The sequence below is a fragment of the Mizuhopecten yessoensis genome, unplaced genomic scaffold (assembly GCF_002113885.1).
Source record: "Mizuhopecten yessoensis strain PY_sf001 unplaced genomic scaffold, ASM211388v2 scaffold641, whole genome shotgun sequence".
Taxonomy (NCBI): Eukaryota; Metazoa; Mollusca; class Bivalvia; order Pectinida; family Pectinidae; genus Mizuhopecten; species Mizuhopecten yessoensis.
The window spans coordinates 157,520-168,785 of record NW_018403648.1 but is presented as its reverse complement, the minus strand read 5'-3'; the positions used below and the strand labels follow the sequence as shown (position 1 = coordinate 168,785).

At 39.3% G+C, this 11,266-nt stretch overlaps 1 protein-coding gene across 1 annotated transcript in view; it reads left to right on the top strand.

Annotated features, from left to right (window-relative positions):
• The window catches only part of LOC110451333, an 83,281-nt gene extending 77,536 nt beyond the window's left edge, over positions 1-5,745 (top strand). The window contains exon 5 of the mRNA XM_021499275.1: positions 5,297-5,745. Coding sequence (XP_021354950.1) covers positions 5,297-5,745 — 449 coding nt within the window. The remainder of the gene's footprint in view (positions 1-5,296) is intronic.
• Positions 5,746-11,266: the final 5,521 nt, after the last annotated feature.

The following is an 11,266-nucleotide window of genomic DNA, read 5'->3' as shown; positions in this document are numbered from 1 at the left end:
AGTATTACTAGGGTTGTGACATTATTGCTGTTCGGGTTGATGTTGTGAGTATTACTAGGGTTGTGACATTATTGCTGCTCGGGTTGATGTTGTGAGTATTAGGGGGGTTGTGACATTATTGCTGCTGGTGTTGAAGCCAGAATTGTTGTTGAAGGGTTTTAGCTGTAAGTATTACTAGGGTTGTGACATTATTGCTGTTCGGGTTGATGTTGTGAGTATTACTAGGGTTGTGACATTATTGCTGCTCGGGGTTGATGTTGTGAGTATTACTAGGGATGTGACATGATTGCTGCTCGGGTTGATGTTGTGAGTATAATTACGGTTGTGACATTATTGCAGCTTGGGTTGAAGCCAGAATTGTTGTTGAAGGGTCTTAGCCATACAAGTGTTTCTAGATCTGTATTAGTGAAGCTTAGGGCATAGCCAGAAGTGTTGTTTCTAAGTATGTTACTTAACATGGTGGATATATGTTGTGGGGTTCATATCTAGGTGTGTTTGTAGAATTACCAGGAGAATGGCAATGGATTATAGTGTGTGGCTGGAATGGCCTTAGATTGGTCTTTTTAACAATATGATTGGGTTAGACACAGGTCCAGTGAAGCAATTGTTATAATAAGGGACGGCTCGGGGCATATATGAATACAAGATTGTCTGCAATAAAAGAAAAGCAGGATGTTAATGTGATGTGATTTCCCAGGCCATGAGATGTTTTATNGGGTTGTGATATTATTGCTGCTCGGGTTGATGTTGTGAGTATTACTAGGGTTGTGACATTATTGCTGCTCGGGTTGATGTTTTGAGTATTAGGGGTTTTGTGACTTTATTGGTGCTAGTGTTGAAGCCAGAATTGTTGTTGAAGCGTTTTAGCTTTGAGTATTACCACGGTTGTGACATGATTGCTGTTCGGGTTGATTTTGTGAGTATAACTACGGTTGTGACATGATTGCTGCTCGGGTTGATGTTGTGAGAATTACTAGGGTTTTGATATTATTGCTGCTCAGGTTGATGTTGTGCGTATTACTAGGGTTGTGACATTATTGCTGTTCGGGTTGATGTTGTGAGTATTACTAGGGTTGTGACATTATTGCTGTTCGGTTTGATGTTGTGAGTATTACGAGGGTTGTGACATTATTGGTGCTAGTGTTGATGTTGTGAGTATAACTACGGTTGTGATATTATTGCTGCTCGGGTTGGTGTTGTGAGTATTAGGGGGGTTGGGACATTATTGGTGCTAGTGTTGATGTTGTGAGAATTACTAGGGTTGTGAGATTATTGCCGCTCGGGTTGATGTTGCGAGTATTAGGGGGGTTGTGAGATTATTGCTGCTCGGGGTGATGTTGTGAGTATTACTAGGTTTGTAACATGATTGCTGCTCGAGTTGATGTTGTGAGTATTACGAGGGGTGTGACATTATTGGTGCTAGCGTTGATGTTGTGAGTATAACTACTTGTGAGTATAACTACGGTTGTGACATTATTGCTGCTCGGGTTGATGTTGTGAGTATTACTAGGTTTGTAACATGATTGCTGCTCGAGTTGATGTTGTGAGTATTACTAGGGTTGTAACATTATTGCTGCTCGGGTTGATGTTGTGAGTATTAGGGGGGTTGTGACAGTATTGCTGTTCGGGTTGATGTTGTGAGTATTACTAGGGTTGTGACATTATTGGTGCTAGTGTTGATGTTGTGAGTATAACTACGGTTGTGACATTATTGCTGTTCGGGTTGATGTTGTGAGTATTACTAGGGTTGTGAGATTATTGCTGCTCGGGTTGATGTTGTGAGTTTTTCTAGGGTTGTGACATTATTGCTGCTCGGGTTGATGTTGTGAGTATTACTAGGGTTGTGACATTATTGCTGCTCGGGTTGATGTTGTGAGAATTAGGGGGGTTGGTACATCATTGGTGCTGGGGTTGATGTTGTGAGTATTACTAGGGATGTGACATGATTGCTGCTTCGGTTGATGTTGTGAGTATAACTACGGTTGTGACATTATTGCTGCTCGGGTTGAAGCCAGAATTGTTGTTGAAGGGTTTTAGCCATACAAGTGTTTCTAGATCTGTATTAGTGAAGCTAAGGGCATAGCCAGAAGTGTTGTTTCTAAGTATGTTACTTAACATGATGGATATATGTTGTGGTGTTCATATCTAGGTGTGTTTGTAGAATTACCAGGAGAATGGCAATGGATTAGTGTGTGGCTGGAATGGCCTTAGATTGGTCTTTCTAACAATATGATTGGGTTAGACACAGGTCCAGTGAAGCAATTGTTATAATAAGGGACGGCTCGGGGGCATATATGAATACAAGATTGTCTGCAATAAAAGAAAAGCAGGATGTTAATGTGATGTGATTTCCCAGGCCATGAGATGTTTTATGTTGGCACTGAAACTTGGGGACATTTTCTTAATGGAATCCCACCAAGCTTCATCCAGAAAAGAATTAATGGCAGATAAAGATTTGATAATTGTTATTTGGTTTAAGTTTAAATGCTGCATTTAGAAAGGTGACTCTATCAGTTGTATTGTTATTCAGACGTTGGTTTCCACCCGTCCCAGCAGGTTTAATGTTCTCACACGGCCCGCTATAGTACTCTAATCTATTGATAATGGTTGATTCCTGTGAATCATTGACTGTTGATAGGAAGATTTAATTTCAGACAAGATTTCCTCGATAGGATGACATATCAGTATTTGTTTTTCCATTTTGAATCATTTTGATATTGATCAATTGCTAAATAAGCAAAAGGTCCTTAGGGGATATTTATTCTGTTAACTGACAGTTAAACATGTTTATATCAAAGCAAATGGGACGTAAGAATTAGTTTTCTATAAACAAAATTTGATATAAATTGTATGAGACAATTGATTGTCAAAGGAACACAAAGTTGATTTGTGCGGTTCTATCTGGGCCAACAAGAGTGGTCATTCTATAACAGGCTCCCAATTCTGTAGCAGTTTGTCACGCAGTTGATTGGTTGCTTCTGTGAAGGACATTTAGCACTTAGAATCAATGCTTATCATCACCAAGATCATGACAACAGGTTATCAATGTGTCAGTAATAGTTTGAACACCCCTAAAAGTGCTAAATAATTATTGTGAAATAAATAAAATTTAATGACACAAAAAAGCAAGCACACAATTTCATTATGAGCAGTAGCTCATGAAGATTTAACATTTTATTTTAGCAAACTTGTGTTAATCCATTTAACTTACAGTCCATAATACATAAAAGGAATATTTTTCTTATCTATATACATATATATATAACACATAGTAATTGGATGGTGTATATCCATGTAAGGTTCATGTTTCTATGATTTTAGTTTCACTAAGGGCCTGCCTGTAAATGGTGTAAAGTCGATATAGTCTATATACATTTTATGTAATGTGTAATGTTTCGTTGATTGATATAATGCTATGGATTATAGTCGTAATTTGTGAAAGAGTTGTGTCCCTTTCAATTTTAAAATAAATTAAGGACCATGGTGAGCTTATACCATACCGTAGCATCCGTCATCTGTCCGTCTGTCAACTTTTCCTTTAGAACACTACTAGTCCTGAACGGCCTAGTAGATTTTGACTAAATTTGGTCTGTAGTATCCTTAGGCCAAGGGCAGAAAAGCAGACCCAAAAGGGGAAATAGAGGTGATCTTTAAAATTCTTCTTCTACCGTAGGGATAAAGGGATTTTATCCTAATTTTGTATGGAGCATCCTTGGGCCAAGAGGACTCGATTTTGTTTAAACGGTGGGTTTGGACCCCTTTTGGGGCAGAGGGGTGGCGCCTAATAGGGGAAATAGGGGTAAACATATAAAATCCTTCTTCTACCACAGGGATTAAGAGATTTCATACCAATTTGGTCTGAAACATCCTTGCGCCAAGGGTACGGACAATTTTGTATAAATAGAGGGTGTGCCCTAAGGGAAATAGGCGAAGTAGAGGTAAAACTTTTAAAATTCTTCTGCAAGAGTAGGGATAAAGGGATTTTTCCACGATAGTCTGAAGCATTTTTTGGCCAAGACCAAGGCTAGGATTCAATCTTGTATAAACAGTGGATGTGGCCCCCCTGAGGTCAGAGGAGTGGATTCGAATAGGGGAGATAAAGGTAAACTTTTAAATCTTTTTTCTACTATAGGGGTCAATGGATTTCATCCCAATTTAGTCTTGAGCATCCTTAAGCCAAGGGGACTGTATGTTGTATAAATGGAAGGTTTAGCCCCTCTAGGAACAAAGGAGAAGGGCCAAATAGGAGAAATAGAGGTAAAACTTTTAAAATCCTTCTTCTAGCGTAGGGATAAAGGGATTATATCCTCATTTAGTCCGGTGCATCTTTTTGCCAAGGGGACACAATTTTGTATAAATTGGGTGTGTGGCCCCCTCTGGGGGCAGGGGGTTGGGCCGAATAGGGGAAATAGAGGTAAACCTTTAAAATCCTTCTTCTACAATAAGGATAAAGGGTTTTCGTTCCAATTTGGTCTGGAGTATCCTCGGGCCAAGGGCACTCAATTTTGTATAAACAGCAGGGGTGTAAAAACAAAAAATATTAAAGCACTTGCCCCAGGCAAGTGGACCTTACAAATCCACTTGACCGAAAATATTTTCTACTTACCCAATGTAAAATGCATATTTTCTACATTCATGTACAGACAATAAAGGTATTTTTTCCAAATTAATAGCATTTTCATGAAATAGTTAAGTCTTTTTTCTTTCCTTATTTGCTGTTGTTATGATATAAATTATTTACTATTTAATAGCAGTGAAGGATGTATTTATCTTTGTTTTTTTTACTTAAATTGATTTCTTTTCGAATGTTCTTTAATTGATGAAATCCGGGTTCAGATTTATCCGGTTATTAGTTACGTCAATGCAATTGCTGTTCGAATGTCCTAAAGTAGTTAAATAGTACATAGAATTAGTAAGCAAATCCTTTATCTATTCCTATTTTATGTTCTAGCTGGAGTTTCAGTTATTTCCATCGGCCTAAAAGTCTTGAAAATAGTCTGAATTGATGGATAGACCGCTATAGTATTCTACCGGCAATTTTTTCCTCAAAACTAAGATTAAAGTATTTTTTTTCGTGAATTTTTGCTTGTTTCATAATTGTTTGAATGTTTTCCACTAAAATACAGACAGTGAAAAGTTAACTATTTATTTGGGGGAACGAAGAAACACAATCTTTTATATACTATTCAGACACACTTGCCCGAGCGCTAAAACTGGTTGTCCCGGGCGTGGGGCATGGGAATTTTAACACCCCTGAAATAAAGGTAAAACCTTTGAACTCCTTCTTCTACCATAGGGCTCCATCAAGAAGGGGGCAGCATGCTGCTAGACTCCAAAATCCACTTGTATCACGCTATCAACACATCAGACCATATCCTGATCTCTGCCAGGATTTATGGTACACTATGTTCCTCTACACGAGAACGCGCACCACCGACGAATATGCTCCTGCCCAAACCTGATTGGGATAGGTGTAACATAGATATATACCAGCAGACGACTGCCACGGAATTGGATATTGACACGATGATAGACCGTCCATCGTCATTATTCAGCATCACTGAAGCTATCAATCATCTGAAAGATGTACTACAAATGGCCACAGAGCGATCTATAGGGAAAAGACGAGCCAGAACTAAGAAGAAAAGCTCCATACTGCTGTCGCTTGCAAATCCGCTAAATCTGACTATACAGCTTGAAGGAATGCGGGGAAACCCAGCGACCATAAAAACCCTCTCAACATGAAAAGAAGACAGAGCAAGAGAGCCCTAAGACTATCAGTTAGATCACACCAAGCACATACCAGGACAAGACTGCTGACAGACATCATGCAGCCGAGGGCGACAATAAGCTCTTTTATAAACTAGTGGCAAAACAGAGGAAATCAACGCCTCAACACATGGCAATCCTGGAAATAGAGGGCGAGAAAATCACGGAACCTGATAAGCTTCTGGAGGGATGGAAAACCCATTTCCAGACATTAGCCACCCCTGTTAATAAAGACCACTTTGATCATAAACATCTGACTCAAGTTACTCTTGATGTCCAACAGATTGAGGCCTTCCTATCCTCAAATGTACAGTCCATGCCCAGGTTTACCACTGATGCCGTGCACAGTGCCATACAGAAGTTGAACAATAATAAAGCTGAGGACCATTTGTGGATTACGGCCGAACACCTGAANATCCTCTCTGAGGCCATAAATGAGGCTAAAGACCAACATCAGTCCCTAGCTCTAGCAACATTAGACTCTGAGAAAGCGTTCGGCGTGGTGTGGCAAGACGGCCTCATGAGGAAGCTTTATCACCTCTGGCTTCTACTACTCTCCTATCATTGTCCAGCATGGAATCAAACAAGGAGCAAATATGTCCCCGACATTATATAAGTGTTACACCAATGATCTCCTGGATACTCTAGAATACCACCGTATTGGCGCCTCAATCGGTATTACATTCATAGGAGCACCGACAGTTGCCGACGATATCGCTCTCCTAGCAAACAACCCGTTGGATCTTCAGACTGGACTCAATGTTGTACATCAGTTCATCCGGAAGAATCGCTTTACCATCAATCCTACTAAAAGCGAAATAGTTATCTTCAATGTTAACCCGGGAAGAGACCAGCTGCACTGGGACATTGGGCAGACCACCATCCACGAGTCTCAGACAGCGACACATCTGGGAATACGACGCATGGCAAAAAGAGACACAGAAGCAATAGAGGAGAGGACCCAGAGAGGGAGAAGAGCGCTTTATGCCCTGATGGGAGCTGGGTTACACGGCAGAAATGGTACAAATCCGATCATATCGTATAGATAATACTCCACATTCTGCAGACCACGCATCACATACGGCTTAGAAGTCCTACAGTTGCCAGCCTCAGAAATTAAGACTCTAAACACCAGAGAACTGAAAACACTGCACATGATCAAGTCATTACCTGGCAGATGTGCCAACACCGCCACCTATGTGCTGCTGGGAGCTACTCCTATTGGCATGGAGCTGGGGATAAAGCCCCTGACCTTATTTGGATCAATCATGCTTCAACCTGGGACAGCAGAACATGACATAGCCCGTCGCCAGTTAGCAGTAAACCGGACAGCTCTAGCTGGGTTATTCACATAAAGCGCATCCTGGCTAAACACTCTCTCCCCTCCCCCTATGACATGCTTGAAAACCCACCCTGTAAACGGAAGTGGAAATCAATGGTGAGAGAAGCCACCAACAAGTACTGGCATAATCATTGCCTGTTGGACCAGTCACTGAAACCCTCACTCCGATATCTACATATGCAGGACAAACCACTTCAGAAACCACACCCACTGTGGAAACATGCGATGAACGGACCAAGCGAAGCAGCCGAAGCGATCATCAAAGCAAGAATCCTGACGGGCACATACACATTACAAACAAATCGGTCAAAATTCAACCAACATAATATCTCTCCCAACTGCCCACTTTGCAAACAGGAAGCTGAAACTAGAGAACATTTTATTCTCCACTGTACAACTCTCCAACATAAGCGCATAAAATATATCCCTAAGATTAAGCAAATCATAAATTCCACATATAGGTCAGGTAGTATTGGTGCAACTTAGATCCCCCACAGTGATCCTATCCTGCTCCAGTGTATAATGGATTGCACATCTTACTAGCACAGCCCGTGACCTGCAACTGAACTCACACCAGAGACTTACATTGGAGAAAATTAGTAGGAGTTCGTTATGTGACCTACATCTGGCAAGATCTAGTCTACTGGCAGCACAGGACAGCTGACCTACTATGTCTGATTATGCACCACCGTGCTCCAAGTGAAGTTGCTATTATTGTGTGCATAGACAATATGCTTAGGCCTCTACACTACACGGTTGCCGTTGCTTCATGCTGACTGATATAATCAACACTGTCTAATTCCCTCTCACCATTCACGAGAGTGTATATATAGTATATGTGTGCTTACAAGTGTATAGCTATTGAGGTGGTGGCATAAACCTGTACATAGGCATGAATGTTCTTGCGATCACTGGACCGTATCATACTCTCTAACTGTAATAATTGAACATAGGTCAGCAATATCGCCCTCTCTCAACAAAGTTCATAAAAATAACAACAATGTAGGAATCATGCTGAATATATATATATATTTATATATATAGTAGATAATAAATAAATAAGTCCTTGCGAAGGAAAATATAGAATTGATCCGCCTGAAGAAGCCCTAGAAGGCAGAAAGGCCTAGCGGACGATCTGAAAAAATTGTTTTTATTTCTTATTCTATATATATATATATATATATATATATATTGACAATCCAGATCAAAGTAGCTAAAACCGTAATACCCGATCACATCGGGGTGCTCCGACCAGAGATTAACGGAGGGAATAACTAAAGAAGATGGCCACCAGGCCGCCATCTTGGATTTTGACATTTGATGTTTGTTCCCTCTATATCTCCAGAAAAACTCGATGATCTTTCTGAAATGTCATATGTACATACAGTACCTACCATGGACTGCTATTATCTTTACCTCATATTGAAGTACTGGAAACATATCCCGGTGAGCGATACAGGGCCTCTGGGCTTCTTGTTCAAATAACTATTCTTAAATCTTCTATACTATTTCTCTTGGTGTAAACAAATTCGGTTTATAGTTTTATTCTGAGATGACAGTATAAAATGCACCAAAACAAGTCGCTTTGATGTTTATTTTGGCCTCTGATTGCAATACATTCGAACATGGTGCCGTATTCTGTATCAGGATGCTTTCTTAACGGTAAGTTGATGCTGAGAAAGGTGTAAAAGGCCTGTAAATAACGACACATATAATTACTGGTGGGCGAATTTGGTTACAACACATTGCCTTGTTTACTATTCCCCATCCCCAACTACCATTCTATTGATCATTTTATTTACCTTCCTAACAAAAACCACAAAATGTTGACACCGTAAAAATGTTAAATCCTCTTGTCGTCTCCAAAAGGATCAAATGATATGCCAGGAATTCTTACGAGGCTTGCCTTGGATTATAATCTTTATGTACAACACAATTTGTTCCCTCGCAGACTAAATGTATAACAATGATTGTAAGTACATCCCTGATACCAGTCCTTGTTTACGAAATGTCTGTTGTCTGTACCTGATTCTGTCCATAGTTACAGGGCCAGGGCCTGTATTGATGCTATTGTACCATCCCCTGTCCCTATGTCTGTCAGATTACATGTGGTGTAATCTTATTCCTAAGTGTAATCAAAACTAGTCTATCAATTCAATAAATATTATCCATGTAATCACATTTTGTTGTAATTGATCTTCATTTGTATTGGTGGGTCATATCATACATATCAATAAATGGTGCAGTAATTTAGGGATAGGTTACAAATATGTTGTTCTGTGATTTGGAGAGATGAGACAATATGTGTCTAAATCTACTAAAAAGGTTATCAAAACTGAAAATTCTGTAATAAATGTATAATTAAAAAACAGGTAGTACTGAATTAATTCTTTTATTAACCTAATCAGTTGTTAGAAAGAAAAAGTTTTTCTTAAGGGCATCTGTCATTTCAATCTCAGTTTTTAAGACTCTAAAGGTAGATGTTGGTCATTGTCTGGAGCATTTTTAGATTGTTACCAATAGATATTGGTATTTGCCTGTTGCTTTGTAAATTTTGACGAGTAGATGTTGGTATTTGCCTGTTGCTTTGTTAATTTTGACTATTAGATATTGGTATTTGCCTGTTGCTTTGTAAATTTTGACCAGAAGATGTTGATATTTGCCTGTTGCTTTGTAAATTTTGACCAGTAGATGTTGGCCATTTGCTGTGGTCTTGAAGATATTAACCAGTAGATGTTGGTATTTGCCTGTTGCATTGTAAGTTTTGACCAGTAGATGTTGGCCATTTGCTGTGGTCTTGTAGATTAAGACCAGTAGATGTTGGCCATTTGCTGTGGTCTTGAAGATTTTGACCAGTAGATGTTGGTCATTGTCTGTGGTCTTGTAGATTTAGACCAGTAGAAGTTGGTCATTGTCTGTGGACTTCTAGATATTAAACCAGTAGATGTTGTTCATTGTCTGTGGTCTAGTAGATATTTCACCAGTATCTGTTGGTCATTGTCTGTAGTCTTACAGAATTTGACCAGTTAATGTTGGTCTTTGTCTGTGGTCCTGTAGATTTAGACCAGTAGATGACGTTTATTGTCTGTGGTCTTGTAGATTTATACCAGTAGATGTTGCTCATCTCATTGTCTGTGGACTTGTAGATTTAGACCAGTAGATGATGTTTATTGTCTGTGGTCTTGACAATTTAAACCAGTAGATGATTATTTATTGTCTGTGGTCTTGACGATTTATTTAACCAGTAGATGTTGTTCATTGTCAGTGGTTTTGTAGAATTAGACCAGTAGATGTTGTTCATAAGTTGTGGTCTTGTAGATTTATACCAGTAGATGATGTTTATTGTCTGGTCTTGACGATTTAAACCAGTAGATGTTGCTCATTGTCTGTGGTCTTGTAGATTTAGACCTGTAGATATTGTTCATTGTCTGAGGTCTTGTAGATTTAGACCTGTTGATGTTGGTCATTGTTTGTGGTCTTGTAGATTTAAACCTGTAGATGTTGGTCATTGTCAGTGGTCTTGTAGATTTAAACCTGTAGATGTTGGTCATTGTCTGTGGTCTTGTAGATATTTAACCAGTAGATGTTGTTCATTATTTGTGGTCTTGTAGATTTTGACCAGTAGATGTTGGTCATTGTCTGCATAAATTTGAATTTTGTAGATTTTACCAGTAGATGTTTTATTTTGATAGCTCATTTGGCTATAAGTGTAGACTAATGTTGTGGCAGAATCAATCTTGGCAGCCTGAGCTGTCGGAGAGGACATGTGAAGGAGATGAATGTTTCTATAGGTTAAACTACAGAGTTGCAATGAGTAAATATCTTATGCGGTAATTTGCTCAGGAAATTGGACCTTCAGCTGCTCACTTGCTGCTAATGGTATTAAAATGTTAAACATGACTTTCACTCGGTAGCAAACAGGAAGTTGTTTATTCCTACAACAAAACATCACTAGGTAGCAAACAGGAGGTTGTTTATTCCTACAAAAAACATACCTAGGTAACAAACAGGAAGTTGTTTATTCCTAAAACAAAACATAACTCAGTAACAAACAGGAAGTTGTTTATTCCTACAACAAAACATCCCTAGATAGCTAACAGGAAGTTGTTTATTCCTACAACAAAACATCACTAGGTGGCAAAGAGGAAGTTGTTT